Genomic DNA, 23009 nt, shown 5'->3' with positions numbered 1-23009 from the left:
GGCAATATTACAGCCATATAGGGTAATCAATTTTAAAATAGCTGTCGACAAAGGACACTTAAACCATCTAGACTGTCACAGATATGTATTTAAAACTAGTAATTAAATCTAAAGTACTTTTACTATAGAGGACGATGCAATATAAAAAAACAGGCTATATAACTGAAGGTAGATCACTATACTAGGGACCATGGGGACTTACAGTGCCTTTGCTACCTGCATGGACCCTAGTTGGATTTACGACATCCCTTCAGCTGCTGGGGATGGTAATGACACAGTAATGCCAAAGAGAATAATTCTTCTCACAATACTTTATTATTATGTCTAAGAATGTGCTGAAAATTTGATAAAATACCTAAACAGGTTAGGGATTAGGTATATCCCCTGACATAACTTCCCTGTAACAGATGCACGTTGTTACCTTTTTCCTTAGTTGCGAAGTAATGATACTACGTACCATTCTATTCTATAATTTATACGTTTTCATACTTCTGGTGTTACATGAAGATTCAAAAGTTGGACCAATAAGTTAACTGGAAATCACCCTGTAAAAAAACATGGTGTGAAACCAACCACAAACAAAGGTAAAAATAACAATTGTATTTCAAAGGTACCAAAGTTTACCAATCAGTACAAAGGAATATAACAACAGCGTAAAATAAGACGGCTATACAGAGGCAATAGCAGAGCAATATAAAAGCAGTGATTAAAGTAATACAGACTGATGAAAATAGTCACCTTGCTGCAGTACTACTCAAACTTCCAAAGTAAGCCTTGATCTAACACAGAAGCTTGTCCTCTTGTGCTTTGAGATGTAATGCGAAATTGATCATATGAAAACAGCTTCTGAACCAGACAATCCAGTGATCAACAACATTAGCATCGATCTACGCAATTGGGATATGATGACATGTGTCAATCAAGTCAGTGAACCAGCCTACCCTCTTACAACAAGCATGGGTAACTGAAGATCATTATTCTAACCCGGATCTTCACGGGTGCATACTACGAGAGACCATTAAATACAGGTTTGAAGAGTTTTTCACTCTATGTTATGTTCCTGATGAAAACGTCAGTCTACGTTGTTAAGATTTACCGTACCTCATATCAAACGCTGACTTCACATATATCTTTCCACTCGTCACGCCAAAGCCAGGGGTTCAATTCCTCACATTGGCACATGTGTGAAGCCCAGTTCTAATATTTCTGGAATAGTGCTAAAAGCGGTGTAATTACAAATTCACTCACTCACTCACTCACCCACTGAACACATATAGCCTAACATTTATGTCATTGACTGATATGAATATTTTATAAATGAGTGAGTGAGTTGCGTTAATGCCGCTTTTAGAAATATTCCAGCAATATCACGGCGGGGGACACCAGAAATGGGCTTCACACATTGTGCCCATGTGGGGGAATCGAACCAAGGCCTTCGGCGTGAATAGCGTTAACAACTAGGCTACCCCACCGCCCGTTGTATAAATGAACCATATCAAATACAGTATACCCAGTCAAGCACTTAAACGCCGGAACACAAAGTCAGTGTTCCTGTCACGGTGTGTGTTGTCCAAAGGTTCCACAACGTCACTTTGGAAGTACAGTACTGTGGTGTGAAAGCAAGCCTTTCTTACCTAAAGAACATGTGTAGAAGGTTTTACTGTTAAGTGAGATCGATTATAAATATACTCGTGGAAACAAATAAAGGAACACATGAAAGAACATGTGTTCCTTATGCTTTTCCGGCTTTTCACCCACAGTGAAAAATAAAACATGAAAAACTTGAACACGTTTGCTTTCATGTGTTCTCTTATTTGTTTCCATGAGTATATGTACTGAACAAACTGGTGAACTCAACAAAGTTATCCGTACACATTGAACAGCGAGCGGAGTTCGCTGGGCGAACACTTCACCAGTTTATGCTCGACCATACAGTGGAGGCCTTTTGACGTCCCCCTGACGTACGCCGCTACCCGCCCTACACCACTAAACGTCAACACCAGAACGTCACACGACATCAGCACATGCTGGTCCAGGATGACCTTCTTCCAGCCATCGCACCGAGATTTTCTATCAGTGTCCCGTTCAATATGGGACACTTTTCCTTCGCTTTCCATAATTTGGCTTGGAAATAACGTCCGGGCTTGTTGCATGACAGTTTCGGAGTCGGAAGTGACAAATATTTTGTATGTTGAAGGATCACTAAAATTTCGAAAGAATTGCCAAATCTTTTGAACATCTGACATCGTAGCTCCCCTAGGGATTTTACTGTCATTTGGATTTGAAGGATTTCTAAAAAGTCGAATCTGTGTACAAACGAGCTTCGATGATTCCTTGGGTTTAGCTCTTGCTAGAAACCGGGATAGGGTTTCTTTCAAAGATGCGGATAAAGAGAATAGAGTCTTGTATGCTGTGGCAAAGACTTGGTCCCTTGTCTTATTTTCCATCCATGAGAATTCTTTCCGATGAACTCTGTTGGCCTTGAGGGCATCAACATAGTCCAAATTTGCAAGAAAATATGCAATGTCATGTTTCAACCAGGCGCTAAAATTCAGAGTTCTCGATTTGCTAATGAAGCTGACTTTGCCCATCTCATTGTACACACCTACTGACCTGTCATCTCGCGAGACTTCAAAGCGGGCTTCATCCCAGGGAACAGAGTTCTGTGTTAGGAATGACGTCAGGTTACGCGGTAGAGATGTAATGTCGATACTAAACTTTCTACGCGTTGCCATGGAGATGTAGAATCCCATTAAAATGCCTTTTAGTCTATCGGACCATCCACCACAGACATTAGATTTAGCACACCTATATATAAGATACTTAGTGTCTGACATATGGTGAGCGTTCATCTTGGATTGTCTCCCATCTAACATTGGGGTCAAGGTCAAGTCTCCATTTGAACCTTTAGATATTTTTACGCCATTCTCAGATCGAACGTCTTCTCCGGAAGTGGTCAATCTGTGTCCAAGTGTGTTTGGGACTCTCTTTCCAGAAGGCCGTGAGTAAGTCTCCAAGTGGTTGACGGCGATAACAATAAAGGTAACTGAAACACCGACCGTTAAGAACAGAACTGATGACTTGAATTTCTGAAACCATAAACATCGGAGAATACATCTTTTTGCAGTGATTGTGCCAATTCTGTCTAAAGTTTGCTTGACTCGATGATGTACCGATCATCCATATGTAGCTGAAATATTGCTTACAGTGGCATAAAATAACATTCCTGCAAATCAAAAACATTCTGTTCATAAAGTTAATAATAGATCGTATTGGGAAGTATTTAGCTACATTACTGCGAATCAGCTTCATTGGTGAGTAAAACACACACTTAGTCATGTGCAGTATTATTTCATTGGGGGCGACGAGGTAACCTGGAGGTATCAACCTGTTTCGTCTAATTTTTAAAACAGGTAAACAGTAGCAATTAGGCTCACACTGACCCATGGAGAAATCACCCATGCGTGGTTAGACAATCCAGGTATTGTCAGGGCCTAAAAATTAGACGAACCAGGTTGTAATAAACCTGGAGGATGGAGTCGTTGCTCGTCACGGATCACGGGTCATAGATCAAGGATTACGGGTCACGGGTCACAGGCTCTATGGTCAATCAAGGGCTTAACACCAAATGCTTGGTGCCTTCCTAAGGTTAACTGTTACAGCAACTAAAACAGGCGCGCAGAGATTTCGAATTATTCCATAGGGTGAGTTTAGTTTTACGCCTCACTCAGCAATATTCCATCTATAAGGCGGCGGTCTGTAAATAATCGAGTGTGGACCAGACAATCCAGTGATCAACAGCATGAGCATCGATCTGCGCAAATGGGAACCGATCACATGTGTCAACCATGTCAGCGAACCTGACCACCCGATCCCGTTAGTCGCCTCTTACGACAATTTACCGATTGAAGTGAGTAGGTGACACAAACGTTAAACCGAAGAAACAATGAGTAAAATCTGTTGGCCATGAATTTCTTTACATTTTTCTCTGCCCTTTCTTCAAAATATCATCGCAAAAGTTATATCCCAAACCATTATCATTAAAACCCCAATGTGTTAAAATTTACTATCCGGCTTTTGGTCGAGTATTGAATGGCATTAAGAAGTGATACACATGAAGGAGAGATTATATGGAGAGATTATATGGGGTGATTATATGGAGAGATTATATGGAGACATTATACGCGCAACTTCTCCATGTGTACTACGGAAGTGTATATCTGTTCATTCTCTCCTTTAATCCACTCCATGCTGTTGTCGAACCAATTCGACAGGAGAAAACTAAAATGACAAAAACAAATAAAAGGTGCAATAACTATTTACCCAGTAGGATTTACGTGGCATTTGAATTATGCATGAATGCATGAACGCGCAGCTTCCTAAATATATACACTTTATCAACGGCCATTGTTGACTTCAGGCACTTCACGTGGTACTCGGGCGGTGGAGTAGCCTAGTGGTTAAAGCGTTGGCTCGTCACGCCGAAGACCCGGGTTCGAATCCCCACATGGGTACAATGTGTGAAGCCCATTTCTGGTGTCCCCCGCCGTGATGTTGCAGGAATATTGCTAAAAGCGGCGTAAAACCAAACTCACTCACTCACGTGGTACTCAGTCTGATATTTTCTTCTTAATGTAACCATCATATATACTTTGAACAATATTTGTTGTTCTGTAGTGAAGGGAAAACTTTGAAGCTCTCATTTTCTAAAAAGGTAACACCTTTGGGTTTAAGTACTTAAAAGCGAAAACAATCCCTACTGGATGAATAGGAACAATCAAGGCAACGGCGCTAAACAAACAACTACACATGCATAGTGATATCGAAGAAATATTACTGCAATCCTTTTGATACGTCCAACTATTTTTGATGACCACATGGTCTGATTGCGTACCGTTAAAAGTCTTTGTAAAAATATAATATTTATATCATGTTTGAAATGATTTCGTTAGATTTCGACTGTTGTCAGCCGCAGGTAGGGAAACGTAGAAGGGACATCGGATGAGAAAATAAATATCAATAGTAAGGCGTGGGCACGAGATAATATGTCGAGGACATGAGATGATAGGGCTTGGCTATGAGATATTGAGGCGTGGCCACGAGATGATAACTCGTAGGCACGAGATAAATAAGGCCTGGTCATGGAATAATTTGAGTTCATAATAATGTATGGAACCGTAGAAGGGATATCGGATGAGAAAATAATATGAGTAGTACAACCCTACATACACCACAGCATAAAACTCTTGCGGGGGATTAGATCACATCTCCCTGCTGAAGTAAGATGGTACCGAGAACTCCCAGATGACTTGAAGTATCACTGTGGTAAACCAGTTGAAACCTGGCATCCGACAAAGTTTACTGACAGTGGTCGTTCAACGAATTAAGAGTAAATTCATAACGATAGTCGGAAAGTGTCATAAGAAAGGTGTCCCGCTACATAGTGTCCAACTTACTCCAGTGAAATAACAGGTTACTCTACTCGGTGAAAATAACATTTGTATTTTCACCAATATATACAGTATTTCATCCTTAAGAATATAATAAATAATGGTATTACATCTACCTAAACATCACTGTGTAACCGGTCCTACCTCTCTTCCAATGATGTTCTTAATAGATTCCAATCTCTGGATGGACTATGGCGCACAAGAAACATCCATTTATTATTATTATGTTTTACAGATTAAAGATAGTATGCAGCAGAGAGGGTTCGGGTGATCCGGACACAGTCTTCTCAGGGCCCTTGCCCCCTCTACACGCAGCCTGGATAGCAAATGGGACTTCTCCCAGGAAACGCTGCATAATCGAACCCACCAAGAACTTTCCAGAGACTCCCCAACAGTGCAACCTTCTGCATTACCCAGAGTGTCAGAAGTGTTTTGCTCCCGGTGAAGATTCCGGCCCCCTCCTGATCTGCGCCAAGAGATCAGGAGGTACCAAACCAAGGGCACAATGGGGAGCCTGACGACTGTGTACTTGGGATGCAAGCGAGACATTTCAAAGGCGAGGTCCGCATATTAAGCATGGTTTTCCTGATTCTTGCCAATTACGTTGCTGTCAAAAGGGACAGAAAATTCAATGATATAAATATATTCATTAGCTTTATCAAAAAGAACAAGATCAGGTTTGTTGTTTGGAATTATTCTGAGGTAGTATATGGTCCTATTCCAAAGAAGTTTGAAGGCATCATTTTCCATGATGCCCTGGACATGTTCAATGTCGTAACATGGATAGACCTCGGAGTCAAGGCCACAGGCATGGCGAAGACGATAATAGAAGCACCGAGCCATGCCATCGTGTCGTTTAAGATATGCTGTTTGTGCCAAGGAAGGGCATCCACTGACAAGGTGTTGGACAGTCTCTGTACATTCATTGCAAAGTCGACATTTCATATTGATATTTGGTTTAAGAATCACAGTTTGGCGATTGCGAGTGGGAAGTGACTTGTCCTGGGCAGCAAAAAGAAAGCCCTCAGTTTCACATTTAAGACCAGCCGACTTCATCCAGGCGAAGGAGTCGGTTGGATTACCATTCGGTTCCACATACTGCATGTACACACGATGCAATGGATTCTCAGAACGTTTCTCAATAAATGACCGACTCTGGGCAGACTTGGTGAATAACCTCACCTGGTTTACTCCCATCGCTGTACCGTCCAGCAGTACATTGCCTTCAACAAAATCAACCTCAAATTTCAATTTCTGTCCAACAACCTTGACACACTTAAAATAGCTGTGGAATTCCTTGCCTTACTTTCATCATGAGTCTTGACATGCATCACCAAAGCATCATCCGATAAATAAATAATAAGAAGAAGAAGAACACACTAAAAGAGCCTCCACATTAATCAAACCCCGACCTCCCGAAATGATTGGCATATATAAACGATTAACAGAGGAACGAGATTGGTGGGCTCTGTTGTCTGACATGATCCTTCTGGTCAGGTGGTCAAGACTCTGGATGTCTTGTTTTGTCCAATCAGCTACTCCAAAGGAATAGGAAAGGACTGGCACAGCAAAAGTATTGGTGGTTTTGGCCTTGTTTCGAGCATTTAGCTCTGAGCTCCAGATTTTCTTGAAGCGAGATTTATACTCAGCCCGGAGTTTGTCTTGAATCTGGGCATTCTGGAGGTTGTCTCGAACTTGCATTCCAGGATAGGCGTAGGCCTGATCTTCCATAAGATGCTCAATAACTCCCCCCGTGTAACTTGACTGATCCATCATTAGTTACCTTGCCACGTTTCAGATGAAGAGTATTACATTTGTCGAGTCCAAATGCCATGCCAATATCATTAGAAAAGGACTCGACAAAGAGAACCTGTTGCCTCTGGCAAGGAGCTCGATGTCATTCATGCAAATGTGTTATTATTAAATATCACTGTATAGAGTTTCAAAGAATAGTGTTTGAAGCGAACACGTTGCTCAAAGTGATGCCCTCTTTTCTATATTCTCAACATAGTTGCTTTACCACAAGCGTTCGGTCCGGCTTTGCACGGGCTCTCAAAAGCACCTAAAAAGCATTACTTTGCAATGTTACAAATGTGTGTCAAATGTAGAGATAACTGGTCCATTAAAGTGAAGCCCTTTTCCCTCTCCACTCCACTCATTTAAACGTGTTTAGAGTCTGATCGGTCCGGCTTTGCACGGGCTCTCAAAAACTCCTTAAACCTCACACATGTATCCAGATTTGTATTCATATCTATATAAAGGCATTACATCTACCTAAATATCACTTTGCAATGTTACAAAATGTCACATGTAACGATAACTGGTCCGTTAAATTGATGCCCTTTTCCTCTCCATTTCCAACATAGCCTCAAGCAACATAGCCTCTGATTTGGCCCGAGAGCTGTCAAAAGCAGTCGAAACCTCACACATGTAGCTTGAATTGTGTCTAAATCCATACATTACTTATATATCTATCTAAATATCACTGTATAGAGTTTCAAAACGTAGTGTTTGGAAGCAAACACGTTGCTCAAAGTTAGTTTGGATGCCAACGAGAATGTCAATTTTATTCAATTCTGATTGCCAAAACACACGATGTGAAAGCTTCCATCAATATACCGATTATATGGCGCCATATGTGACAAAAACATGTTTATATGATTGCATGTGTGTCGAGTATAATCAGTTGTTGCAGCCAGCTCTTCGTCAAGAAGTGCGCAAATCAATATATGGTAAGGACATACTTTCAATATCATTTAAAACCGAAGAAGTATTTGACACCTTCAAACTATCGCCTGCCAAGACTGAACAAGGAAAGACAGTATTGGCACAAAGTAGAAATACTTACCGGCGACAGAATATTGACACATCTGAAACGATTAAGCGACTCATTATCCTGACACAACATGTTGTGTTCGAGGCATGGCTATACTATAACGAATGTTTTCAGATGCAATATTCTATGGCAATATTGGGAGTGGTTGCTGTATGCACCTGGTGCAATGCTACAATGTAAATGTACTAGAATTGACCATTTTGCCTCGTTGATTACCAACTTATTGGCGAGATGGAAGGCAGTACGCATGACAGCCACGTGCTAAAGAAGAGTAATGCGCAGCAACACGCACGAACTTGTGGTCTTGTAGCTTGTAGAAAGAATCTTTTTGAGCTAGCAATTTCTGATCAAACACATGAGAATCTTCAAAACAAGAAATCCCACGCAGGAAGCAAGGAATCGTAGAAAATGAAAGTCAGACCAAACAATTATGATAACAGGGATTCCATACGACAGACGGACCGATGACTTGTGACATGTTGAGAATGAGGAAAAGAGCCTCACTTTGAGCAACGTGATTGTTAAAGAGACTGTATAAAGAGGCTTTTAGGTAGATATAACTGTATTATATATATATAAATACAAGTCAGAACACATGTATGAGGTCTAAGTTGTTTTTGACGGGTCTAGGACAATTGCCACCCGGAGAATTCCCACCAAGGACAATTGCCACCAGACACATAAAAAATAATTCAGTTTCTTTACCAACTTTTATTGAGTTTGACATGGTAATTCATAAGAAATGATAACATATTATTGCATATGATTCGCGGACTATCACTTTCCTAATACTTTTAAGATTGCACTAATCATCTTTGCCCTCACAGCACGGCAAATAGATGTCCAATTACATTTTTCATGTAGACATAGCACAATTCTTAAAGTTCATCTAGAGGAGGTCATTACATCCTGATGTTGTGGGCCACACTGGGCAGAAAGTCCACACACATTCAACCCCTCGTTTTATGCTGTATGGGGAACTAGGAAGATTCCCTATTAGAATCATGATATATAAACGTAAATAAACTTTTGGCACAAGTTAACTTACCAAGAAGGTGTTTTTAAGCTAACCAACTTAATTTACAATTATTTATCACTTCAAAGAACAATAATTAAAAAAGATAATCCCTGGCTCTCGCACGTTAAATATATAATAGACAATGTTGTTTTTTAAAATCCCTAAATTTGTGCAAGCCAGTGGCTGGTCTCAAAATTGAACATATTCTTAAAATTAAGTTATCCAAAACTGGCTAAATGACATTATTTCTAGTCCCAAGGGATTTTAATACCAACATCTGAAGTCATTTCCAAATTTTCATGCATATCTTCACCTTCCAAAACGTGTTTCTTTATCATTATTGAGATTTGTAACATGATTGATTGAGGTTATGTTGGAAATGGAGAGGGAAATTTGCTTTACTCAAACGGACCTGTTATCTTTACATGTGTCGTTTTGTAACATTACAAAATGATATTTAGGTAGATGTAATGCCGTTATATAGATATGAATACAATAATGGATACATATGTGAGGTTTACGTTTCTTTTGACAGCATGAGCCAAGTCGGACCGATCAGAGAATGAACAACACTTACGACTGAGGCAATGTTGGGAATGGAGAAAGAAAAGGGCTTCACTTTAACGGACCAATTATCTCTACATGTGACATTTTGTAACATTGCAAAGTGATATTTAGGTAGATGTAATGCCGTTATATAGATATGAATACAATTTTGGATACATGTGTAAGGACCGATCAGAGTCTAAACACGTTTGAATGAGGCTATCTTGGGAGTGGAGAGGGAAAAGGGCTTCATTTTAATGGACCAGTTATCTCTACATATATACTAATCTATGGATTTAGATACAATTCAAGATACATGTGTGAGGTTTAAGTTGCTTTTTACGACTCGGGCCAAGCCTGGACCGAACAATTGTGACGGAGATATTGTTGAGTGTGTGGGGAAAAGACCGAATCATTAACCAGGGGACATGCTTAAAATACGTGACCAGTGAACAGTGACCTTCTGAGGTGGTATTTGCTTGATATGGATGTAAAAACATTTCCGGGCCGACAGAATTCACTAATTTGCTATAAACAAGATTATGGCTCCATTGTCTATGGTGGAGCCTGCAAAAGCAATTTAGATAAATTAGTTTCTATGCACAACCAAGTCCTGGGACTTTTTAGGATAGACAGTCTTTCACTGAAGTATATAACTAAATTACGTTTAAATCAGTCCAATCAAGCATACAATTGTGTTTTCAACTCTCTCTATGAAAACCTGTTTCCTAATCTGCCAAGCCTGGTTCCACCACTTGGAATCAGAATTCAACCACACATATCTGCAGTTAACATTGATCTCAATATCATAGCACCTTTCCGACTACTGTCTTCCCCCACCCTGGCAAATGGTAAAGCCACGGGTGGATCTTACCCTCACCATACTCAAAAAGTCAGAAACAAATCGTTTGACGTTCCAACAGGAATACAGCCAGTTGCGTTCCGAGTATAACACCCCTAAATCCATTTTTACAGATGGATAATGGCAAAGTTGCCACAGTTATTGGATCCAAGACTGTTTCCTCAAGATTTCCCGACAATAGTTCCATTTTCACTCCTGAGGCCAAAGCTATCTTTACTGCGTGAGCGGGCATCTCATTGTAAACTACTTGAGAGATATTGTAACTGTGTAATATGAATGACGGATTGCTTGTTTTTTAATTTGGTGCAATGACTTTTTCTGTTTGTAAATAATAATGTAATGAATAAACATGTTTTTGAAAAAATCTCATTTAAACGTTGTACTTAAAATGTGTATGAATGCAGACTTGGTCTCGTCGCCATATGGCTGAAATAAAGCCGATGCGACGTAAACATTCAACTCAAAAGTGGTGGTGTGTCGTGTACAAAACGACTCTGTCCCTCATGAATGGATTCTGAAGTCTCTTCATTGTATTGACATCCCCGGGCGACAACTTGATTTACTCAGTTCTTTAATGAGTTGCTGGTCGACTCAACTTGAGATGTACTCGCAAGGGCAGGTGCAGACTTCTGAAACTATTCCAAACAGAAGGGGAATATTCCGGGGAGACTCCTTTAGTCCTTTGCTGTTTTGTTCGTCCTTAAATCCTTTTACCTTTCTGCTCAATAGAGAGGAGGGTTACCATCCAGGACCTCCTCAGTACAGATCCCCAACACAACTTACTCATCTCCTTTACATGAATGACATCGTGGTGGTATGTGGTCCTGTGCATCGAATTTAGGTCACAAATCAGTTGAAGTTAAGCAACGTTGGCAACTGTGTTATGGCAGCTTGACTCCTGACAGTTTCTAGGACTTGAACAGTCCTGCCCAACAACGAAGCACATGTGATACATGTGGTCTCACCTTAGGCAAGTGAGTTTGTTCGAAATTGCCTCTGCTCCCACAGAAGAAAATGGATGTCCGGTGGGATAAATCATGTGACTATTAACCCTCTAGCGCCTAACAGGCAGCTTGGGTAATCCGGGGTAATAATATTCGGATTGTTAGCGCTATGAGCATTTATCTAGTGAATGTAGTTTAGCGCACTATAAATGCACTCATTATTATGGACGAACTGTCATATTTTTACTCTAGTGACTCTTTTATATGTAACGCTTTGAGCATGCTCTGGATGGACTATGGCGAACAAGAAATATCCATTTATTATCATTATGTTTTACAGATTAATGATAGTATACAGCAGAGAGGGTTCGGGTTCAAGTGAATCTGTCACAGTCAGGCTGGTAAGGCTCATTATCAGCTCAGGGCCCTTGCCCCCTCTACACGCAGCCCAGACAGCGAATGGGACTTGTCGAACCCACCAAGGGCTTTCCGGAGAATACGTAGACTCCCCAACACAACAGCCTTCTGCATTACCCAGAGTGTCAGAAGGGCTGTGCTCCCAGTGGAGAGTCCGGGCACTCTCCTGATCTGCGCCAAGAGATCAAGAGGTACCAAACCAATTCACCGAGAACAACGGAGAGTCTGACGACAGTCTACCACGTGCCCCTTAAGCACACAAATAGTTGCATTTACCTTAGAGTATAAGTGACCTAACCACGTTTAAGTTTATATACGACTATCAAATTTTAGGGTGTTCCCATACTGTTTGTTTGTAGTATATTACACTATACATGGGGGTAGAGCGAACCGTATTTCTTAAATAAATGACGGGTTTGCCCTGAACTAGTATGGTTTGAATACTGACGGGCGTTAAGCTCAGCGGATGCATTAACACAGGTGACTGCATCTTTACGGCTGCTGTGGTGGTGATAGGGACATTGTGCACATTGACAACACATCCAACGAAACCCGTATTGCACTGGCCAAACACTGTCAGCGACGTGGAACAACATCCATTCATGTCTTAATCTGAATATTTTGTGATTTAATATGCTTACCTTGAAAACTGCCATTGTAATTGTCAATACATCAGCCTTCCTGTACACGTTGTATACGACTCAAGGTCGATTGTATCCGCACGGCGGTCGAGGTTGCACCATTTTGTATGCTGATAACAGTGTGTATGGTGATCAATAACTACCAGATGTTATGTATAGTTACCTGCATTCCAACCGCCTCTGGTAATCTACCGTAGTTTGAAACTGCTCGAGCAAGGTTCTTGCAAGGAGTTATGACTCTTTGGGCAAGACAAACATTCCATATTTGTATTGCTATTTAAGCAAAGACTAGACGATTGTGGCAAGCCAAATATTTAGTAAATGTAATCATACGCAGGGTTAATTTTAGCAATACGTGGCTGTGAATTGATTCAATGTAATCATCTGCAGGGTTGATTTCAGCAATACGAGGCAGGCTTTGAAGTGATTCAGTGTAATAATCCGAAGGGTTAATTTCAGCAATGCGTTCGCAGCCATTATCTTCTTCTCATTTGTTTTCTTCAGTCGCCTGGTGAAGTGTAATGGTTTTGTAAATTAATTATAAAAGATATATTGATTTAGGAGATGAACATCATGTGTTGGCCAATTTCCGGGTGTTATTGAGCATTTGAAGCACGGGAATTCATTGGGAACCGACGGAAATTGGCCAACACATGATGTTTATCGACATTGTAAACACAAAAGTAAATCAAAAGGTCCACACATGTTTTTGTGTCTGCACTCATTGACATCGAGTACGGGTACAGCAGTGAAATGTCATCAGCCGCCGTTTCGGCTGTCTCCCATGGTAGCATCTGGAACTGCTCATTTGTGACGTCATTCAGACTTTACGTCACAATATGATTTGAATGACGTCATCACAGCTGACGACGTAACAATACAATGGTGTGAGCGATGATTGTACGTAGTAATACGCAGCGAATTTCCGGGAATCGAATACCATTCGATCATGTTTTTCAACCAATCAGATTAAAGAACACAGTGACTTTTGGTTTACAATTGTAGTTACCATAACGTTAACGTTGCTTATTCTCTATACAGATTAGAGGCTCGCTTGTGAATGTTTCTCTCTCTGTATTGGAAAAACACTATAAAAGGACCAGGTAAATGCACTGCTGCATGGGTTTCTCACCCACGGGTGTGTAAGAAAAGGTGGTTATATTCATGGACAGAGTAGCTGTTTGCTTTAATAAAGAACATGTTCATTTACAAAGTTGCATTGTTATAGTTGATAATAGTAGTAGTAGTGGTAATAGGAAAGGGGCGGTGGGGTAGCCTAGTGGTGAAGCGTTGGCTCGTCACGCCGAAGACCCGGGTTCGATTCCCCACATGGGCACAATATGTGAAGCCCATTTCTGGTGTCCCCCGCCGTGATATTGCTGGAATATTGCTAAAAACGGCGTAAAACTAAACTCAGTCAGTCAGTCAGTAATAGGAAAGAGTACTTTATGTTTGTAAAGCCCAACTCACTCACTCACTAACCTGTATGAAAGTCTTAATTTTGAAGTCCTTTTGAAACATTCTAGTGGGAACATGTCATGCCACGAGGTGTTTGAGTTCATATGGAGTTACAACGAACTGGGTAGATGTTTCTGTTGGTATGGTATGGTTTGTTTGTTGTTAAACACCCCACTGCCCCTTTGATACAGACAGGAAACTGATAGTGTTACACCTGGCCCTTGTATAGTGCTTTTCCAATACAGAGAGAGAAAACATTCACAATGCAATAAATATTACAGATGTCAGATAGTGGTACATGTATATCAATGTATATCAATGTCTATGAAAGGTTAATGCCGTTGTGCCATTACCATATACATTCACAGTACATTCATAGTAATCTTCAAGTACAAAGAGGAAAACAGTCACATTGCAATCAATATCACATATGTCAAGTAGTGGTAGCAGGTATATCAATGGTTATCAAAGGTTAATACAGTAGCACGGTTACCAAAACACAGTATTACATAAACATATATAGCAAATACAAGGACATTAATACCCGGTATTTGCCACTAGGGTATAGTACCCGTGAAGATCCGGGTTAGAATTTGCCTTCAGCAACCCATGCTTGTCGTAAGAGGCGACTAACGGGATCGGTTTGTCAGGCTAGCTGACTTGGTTGACCCATGTCGTATCCCAATTGGGTAGATCGATTCTAAAGATGCCAATCACTGGATTGTCTGGTCCAGACGCGATTATATACCAACCGCCGCCTGGAATATTGCTTTTTTAAAAAACATTCTATTGTTCCCAATGTGATGAAACATATGTTATATTTTGTTATATTTGGGATTAATGTCAATGTGATGAGTACAAAAATATGATGAGTACAAGCATATAGAGGAATATGTGTACATAGCAGCTAGTGGGCTCAATAGAGATATAGTACATTAAATACATTAAATATCGATATCAGTTATATGTCATTCAGGGTTAAATTCAGGGATGAGAGGAATGAGATTTGGCTAAAAAGCTTTCAACATTATTATTTCTTCTGGACATGAGTGCTTGAGTGGTAAATATGTCTTTCAATATCCTTAAGTAATTATCAACTTTTGGAATTGTTTTTTTCAAAGAGCAAGTGTAAATATACCTCTTAGGAGATAAGATTATGTGATTCAGTAATGGGTTCTTACCTAAAAAGCCAAACCAGATCAAAGTTTTGTCAAATTAAGTGTTTGGATACGTTTCGTAATCCACTGTTCAAGTTTCTTCCAGAAAGTTTTGGTTTCATCTCATTCCCCAAATACCTGGCATAAGGTCTCAACAGAATCAATACAAAAAGAACATATTGTCCACCAGATTCATTTTATAAAGTTCTTTTTGGTATAAACAATTCCGTGCAGAATTTTATATTGAAAATCTAACAGTTTCACATCTCTTAGATTCTTTCTACAAATATCAAAAATCAAATGCCAATCAAAATCAATACAATCAAATAATGTTTTCCATTTTTGGCACATGTGAGGTTTAACATTTTCAGATAACAATTTATCATAGAATAATCTTGAACCTTTTCTTGGGGATATGAAATCCTTTTGGAGAGAATTTATAGGAGGTCATTAATGTTTATGTATCTATATTCCTTCATAGTTGTTTTCCAAGGTTCAGGTAAAATATGTATAACACATCCAAGATCTAAGTGAGTACCTCTTATATCAAATTTAAGCTTCAATTGATCAAAGGATATAAACCCATGTTCATCACAAAGACCTTTGATTGTCAAGATTCCACTTTTAGCCCAGTGACTAATGATGTGATTTGAGTTTTTGAAATTGTTATTCAGCCATAAAGGTTGGGATAAGATTCCATTAATGTTCTAGCTGGAATATTGCTGCTTGCGGCGTTTAGAAGAAATTAACCCTGCGGATTATTACACTGAATCAATTCACAGCCACGTATGCTGAAATTAACCCTGCGGATGGTTACATTGAATCAAGTCACAGCCGCGTATTGCTGAAATTATCCTGCGGATGGTTACATTCAATCCAATTCACAGCCAGGTATTGCTGAAATGAACCCTGCGGATGGTTACATTGAATCAAGTCACAGCCACGTATTGCTTAATTATCCTGCGGATGATCACATTGAATCACTTCACAGCCTCGTATTGTGAAATTAACCCGCCTACCGGCTAGGGTAACACTGCTACAAAGAGGCGTACCATCAGACCGTATTACCCTCGACAGATAGCATACAAATTATATAATTATTCATTTAACAACACATTTTCAGATACAATCTTTGAAGTACTTCATTCGTTGTTATTGTCTCCAGTATCAATATAGCAATGTCAATAAAGTTTGTAAAAACATATGCACATGTTTGTTGCCTGGTTGATTGAACAGTTAATTAACGCTATAATAACAACAATGTTTGTATAGGAGCGACTGTCCATTTAATATTAAATTAAATATCATCGCTCCTCATGCCAAATACCCAGGCTCGATTCCCTACATGGGTACAGTGTGTGAAGCCCATTTCTGGTGTTACCCAGTTGACTCCAACACTTTTTACATGTAAAAGAAATAAAATACACATCACACAAATGGTTTAACTAATATAATGTTTCCCAGACATTGACTCATATATGTCATCATCTGTCAAATCTCTTCTAAGTAATAACCTCATTAACATTGATACAGCATATCCCCTGAGGTTTGAGTCAGACATACGTTATACATATTCCTCGATTTGACATATTCCCCAGATACACGTTGTTACCCTTCTTTAGTGAGTGAGTGAGTGTGGTTTACACCGCTTTTAGCAATGTTCCAGAAATATCACGACGGGGGACACCAGAAATGGGCTTCACACATTGTACCCATGTGGGGGAATCGAACCCAGGTCTTCGGCGTGACGAGCAAACGCTTTAACAACTAGGCTACCACGCCGCCCCTTTTCTTTACTTGAGAAGTAATAATACTATGTACCATTCTATTCGTTTTTGTAAGTGATTTCAATGTTTGCATGCTTCTGGTGTTACATGAAGATTCAAAAGTTGGACCAATAAGTTAACTGTAAACCACCCTGTTAAAAAACATGGTGTGAAACCAACCACAAACAAAGGGAAAAAATAACAATTGTATTTCAAAGGTACCAAAGTTTACCAATCAATACAAAGGTATATAACCACAGCGTGAAATAAAATGGCTATACACTGACAATAGCAGTGCAATATAAAAGCAGTGATTAAAGTAATAAAGACTGATGAAAATAGTCACCTTGCTGCAGTACTACTCAACCTTCCAAAATAAGCGTTGGCTGAGAATCCAAGGTGAAAAGTGATCTAACACAGATAAGAAGCTTGTCCTCTTGTGCTTTGAGATGTAATGCGAGATTGTCTCCCCCTGATCATATGAAAACAGCTTCCAGAACATTGTCTAATCCGTGGGTAAGAATATATGCCTAAACATTTCCAGACCAATCTTGTTTTCCAGTCGAACTTACTGTATTCACCGGAATGTCGTCTATTCAATGGTAAAGGAATCAATATAATTCAGATGCACATGTTCCACAAAAAATAACACTGCCCGGAAACCTAATTATTTGCACAAGTTCCAATCAACTTCACAAAGTGAAAATAAACACTTTAAAGCACTAACAAGAACAGCCAATTCTTATGCTGCGCCTCTCAAATTATATGCATGAAAAAAGGTTACATAAGGCTTTTTGGGTACAGCTGCATTTGTAACCATCATCCACCTCCAAGACTTGTTATTGTTGCATACTACGAGAGACCATTAAATACAGGTTTGAGGAGTTTTTCACTCTATGTCATGTTACTGATGAAAACGTCAGTCTACGTTGTTACGATTTACCGTACTTCATGGCAAACGCTCATTTTACATATATCATTCCACTCGTCACGCCAAAAGCCCGGGGTTCGATTCCTCACATTGGCACAATGTGTGAAGTCAAGTTCTAATATTGCTGGAATAGTGCTAAAAGCGGTGTAATTACAAATTCATTCACTCACCCACTGAACACATATAGCCTAACCAAATATTTTTTTGTCATTGACTGATATAAATATTTTATAAATGAGTGAGTGAGTTGCGTTATACGCCGCTTTTAGCAATATTCCAGCAATATCATGGCGGGGAACACCAGAAATGGGCTTCACACATTGTGCCCATGTGGGGGAATCGAACCAGGGCCTTCGGCGTGACTAGCGAACGCTTTAACAACTAGGCTACCCAAACGCCCGTTGCATAAATGAACCATATTAAATACAGTATACACAGTCAAGCACCTATAAACGCCGGAACACAAAGTCAGTGTTCCTGTCACGGTGTGTGTTGTCCAAAGGTTCCACAACGTCACTTTGGAAGTACAATACTGTGGTGTGAAAGCAAGCCTTTCTTACCTAAAGAACATGTCATATATGTAGAAGGTTTTACTGTTAAGTGAGATCGATTATAAATATACTCGTGGAAACAAATAAAAGGAACACATGAAAGGACATGTGTTCCTTATGCTTTTCCGGCTTTTCACCCACAGTGCAATACAAAACATGGAAACCTGGAAAAGAATATAGGAACACGTTTGCTTTCATGTATTCCCTTATTTGTTTCCATGAGTATGTGTACTGAACAGACTGATGAACACAATAAAGTTATCCGTACACATTGAACAGCGAGCGGAGTTCGCTGGGCGAACACTTCACCAGTTTATGCTCGACCATACAGTGAAGGCCTTTTGACGTCCCCCTGACGTACGCTGCCACCCGCCCTACACCACTAAACGTCAACACCAGAACGTCACACGACATCAACACATGCTGGTCAAGGATGACCTTCTTCCAGCCATCGCACCGAGATTTTCTATCAGTGTCCCGTTCAATATGAGACACTTTTCCTTCGCTTTCCATAATTTGGCTTGGAAATAACGTCCGGGCTTGTTGCATGACAGTTTCGGAGTCGGAAGTGACAAATATTTTGTATGTTGAAGGATCACTAAAATTTCGAAAGAATTGCCAAATCTTTTGAACATCTGCCATCGTAGCTCCCCTAGGGATTGTACTGTCATTTGGATTTGAAGGATTTCTAAAAAGTCGAATCTGTGTACAAACGAGCTTCGATGATCCGTTTGGTTTAGCTCTTGCTAGAAACCGGGATAGGGTTTCTTTCAAAGATGCGGATAAAGAGAATAGAGTCTTGTATGCTGTGGCAAAGACTTGGTCCCTTGTCTTATTTTCCATCCATGAGAATTCTTTCCGATGAACTCTGTTGGCCTTGAGGGCATCAACATAGTCCAAATTTGCAAGAAAATATGCAATGTCATGTTTCAACCAGGCGCTAAAATTCAGAGTTCTCGATTTGCTAATGAAGCTGACTTTGCCCATCTCATTGTACACACCTACTGACCTGTCATCTCGCGAGGCTTCAAAGCGGGCTTCATCCCAGGGAACAGAGTTCGGTGTTAGGAATGACGTCAGGTTACACGGGAGAGATGTTATGTCGATACCAAACTTTCTCCGCGTTGCCATGGAGATGTAGAATCCCATTAAAATGCCTTTTAGTCTATCGGACCATCCACCACAGACATTAGATTTAGCACATCTATATATAAGATACTTAGTGACTGACATATGGTGAGCGTTCATCTTGGATTGTCTCCCATCTAACATTGGGGTCAAGGTCAAGTCTCCATTTGAACCTTTAGATATTTTTACGCCATTCTCAGATCGAACGTCTTCTCCGGAAGTGGTCAATCTGTGGCCAAGTGTGTTTGGGACTCTCTTTCCAGAAGGCCGTGAGTAAGTCTCCAAGTGGTTGACGGCGATAACAATAAAGGTAACTGAAACGCCGACCGTTAAGAACAGAACTGATGACTTGAATTTCTGAAATCATAAACATCGGAGAATACATCTTTTTGCAGTGATTGTGCCAATTCTGTCTAAAGTTTGCTTGACTCGATGATGTACCGATCATCCATATGTAGCTGAAATATTGCTTACAATGGCATAAAATAACATTCCAGCAAATCAAAAGCATTCTGTTCATAAAGTTAATAATAGATCGTATTGGGAAGTATTTTGGCTAATTTACTACGAATCAGGGCCCTTATTCTCGTTACGTTCGTAGCTCTAAGAATTGTTAACTTTGATCGAAGCCAATGTGTTAAGAATGGGCTTAAGAAGTTCGTAAGGCTACGAACGTTTGCAGAGTGTAGCTAGCCTGCTTCGTTGGGGTGTAAAACACAAACTTAGTCATGCGCAGTATTATTTCATTGGGGGCGGTGAGGTAACCATACAGTACCTCGATGGAGTGTCGCATCTTACTGGTAATTGATATGTATCCTTACTGTGTATATATTGTTATAAATGTCAGAATATCATGTTATGAAGCATTGTTAATAAAATATGTTATCAAAATATGCGCCTGTTATCTTTTTCACCTTATAACCCTTATAAAGATATAACCTTACATTACACCGACTTGTCCGGTCCGGTAATCAACTTTCCAATTCAGACTACCAGTCGGCACATCAGAGACACAGACGGTAATCCACCGTCCGGGATTATCTGTCAGCACATGAAATAAACTTGGCAGGTGGGACTAACCCCATGGGTCACGGGTTCTATTCTCGAGTGTAGCGCACTCTGGTACTTCTGGGATAGTGCTTAAAACGGCGTAAAACCATACTCACTCACTTTGGGTAGCACTTGACAGACAGGGATGTCAATCAAGGGCTTGACACCAAATGCTGGGTGTCTTCCTAAGGTTAAATGTTACAGCAACTAAAACTTGGACCGCAGAGATTTCGAATTATTCCAAAGGTACTACTTGTCGCGTATTCAAAACTAAACCTGTCTTCGAATGTTTTTTACATATATCTCTGTCTCATTGGCTCTTAAATTCCTCTTGATTAGAACTTCCTGCCATCGTTTACCGATTGAAGTAGGTAGGTGACACAAACGTTTCACTGAAGAAACATGTGTAACCTCTGCGACACGTGTGATATTGTCGATGGATTTCAGGATATTTGTCTCTGTCCTTTCATCAAAACATCATCAGAATACTTACATCCCAAACTATAATGTTTAAATCCCAATGTGTTAAAATTTACTATCCGGCTTTTGGTCGAGTTTTGAATGGCATTCAGAAGTGATACACATGAAGGAGAGATTATATGGAGAGATTATATGGAGAGATTATAAGGAGAGATTATAAGGAGAAATTATATGGAGAGATTATATGGAGAGATTATATGGAGAGATTATATGGACAGATTATATGGAGAGATTATATGGAGAGATTATATGGAGAGATTATATGGACAGATTATATGGAGAGATTATAAGGAGAGATTATATGGAGAGATTTTATGGAGAGATTGTATGGAGAGATTATATGGAGAGATTATATGGAGAGATTATATGGAGAGATTATATGGAGAGATTATATGGAGAGATTGTATGGAGAGATTGTATGGAGAGATTATATGGACAGATTATATGGAGAGATTATAAGGAGAGATTGTATGGAGAGATGATAAGGAGAGATGATAAGGAGAGATTATATGGAGATATTATATGGAGAAATTATAAGGAGAGATTGTATGGAGAGATTATATGGAGAGATTTTATGGAGAGATTATAAGGAGAGACTGTATGGAGAGATTACATGGAGAGATTATATGGAGAGATTATAAGGAGAGATTGTATGGAGAGATTATGAGGAGAGATTATATGGAGAGATTATATGGAGAGATTATAAGGAGAGATTATAAGGAGAGATTATATGGACAGATTATATGGAGAGATTATAAGGAGAGATTATATGGAGAGATTTTATGGAGAGATTGTATGGAGAGATTATATGGAGAGATTATGTGGAGACATTATATGGAGAGATTATAAGGAGAGATTGTATGGAGAGATTATATGGACAGATTATATGGACAGATTATAAGGAGACATTATATGAAGAGACTATACGCGCAACTTCTCCATGTGTACTACGGAAGTGTATATCTGTACATTCTCTCCTTTAATCCACTCCATGCTGTTGTCGAACCAATTCGACAGGAGAAAACCAAAATGACAAAAACAAATAAAAGGTGCAATAACTATTTACCCAGTAGGATTTACGTGGCATTTGACTGCATGAATGCGCAGCTTCCTAAATATATAAACTTTATCAACGACCATTGTTGCCTTCAGGCACTTCACTTCGAGTGGTAGTCAGTCTGATAGTTTCTTCATAATGCAATCATTATATGTACTATGAACAGCATGTTTTGTTCTTTGGTGAAGAGAAAACATTGAAGCTCTCATTTTCTGAAACTTAACACCTTTATGTTTCAGTAAACAAAAACAACTGGATGAATAGGAACGATCAAGTCCGGGCGGCAAACAAACAATTCCACATGCATCGTGATACTACTGCAATCCTTTGATATGTCCAGCTATTTTTGCTGACCACATGGTCTGATCACGTACCGTTAAAAGTCTTTGTAAAAAATATATATTATCATGTTTGTAATGATTTCGACTGTTGTCAGCCGTACGTAGGTGACAAGTAGATGTATGAAGCTGTCTTTTTTTTATTTGTTGTATATTTTTCCACCGGTTTTCACAAATCCGAAGTCGTAATGGATTTCGCGGTCGATGAATTTCGAATAACGTTCTGACAACGGGGAGATCTATCACATGCCAATATAACATTGATAGCAATAACATAATGATGTTCTGTGTCTATCTTACAATAAGGGCATTCTGATAATTGAAGATGTCATTGCATGAAACACTTTTCTGACAGAGGACCTATCGTACACGGTGACGG

At 39.7% G+C, this 23009-nt stretch overlaps 2 protein-coding genes across 5 annotated transcripts in view; both read right to left on the bottom strand.

Moving 5' to 3' along the window:
• Positions 1-2735, bottom strand: part of LOC124256694 — a 39951-nt gene extending 37216 nt beyond the window's left edge. The window contains exon 1 of the mRNA XM_046690667.1: positions 1873-2735. Within this exon, the coding sequence (XP_046546623.1) occupies positions 1873-2735 (863 nt within the window). The remainder of the gene's footprint in view (positions 1-1872) is intronic.
• Positions 351-23009, bottom strand: part of LOC124256687 — a 28858-nt gene continuing 6199 nt past the window's right edge. For 2 of the 4 annotated variants that reach the window (XM_046690658.1, XM_046690659.1), the window contains exons 2-3: positions 18587-20062; positions 351-1634 (exon numbers count right to left, since the gene is read on the bottom strand). In XM_046690658.1, coding sequence (XP_046546614.1) covers positions 18836-20062 — 1227 coding nt within the window. In that variant the 3' untranslated portion in view covers positions 351-1634; positions 18587-18835. The other 2 variants (XM_046690661.1, XM_046690660.1) reach the window with 2 other exon arrangements.

This window comes from Haliotis rubra, unplaced genomic scaffold (genome assembly GCF_003918875.1).
Source record: "Haliotis rubra isolate DU_JTF1 unplaced genomic scaffold, ASM391887v1 Scf635, whole genome shotgun sequence".
NCBI lineage: Eukaryota > Metazoa > Mollusca > Gastropoda > Lepetellida > Haliotidae > Haliotis > Haliotis rubra.
The sequence above is the reverse complement of the archived record's forward strand: the minus strand, read 5'-3'. Positions and strand labels throughout refer to the sequence as shown.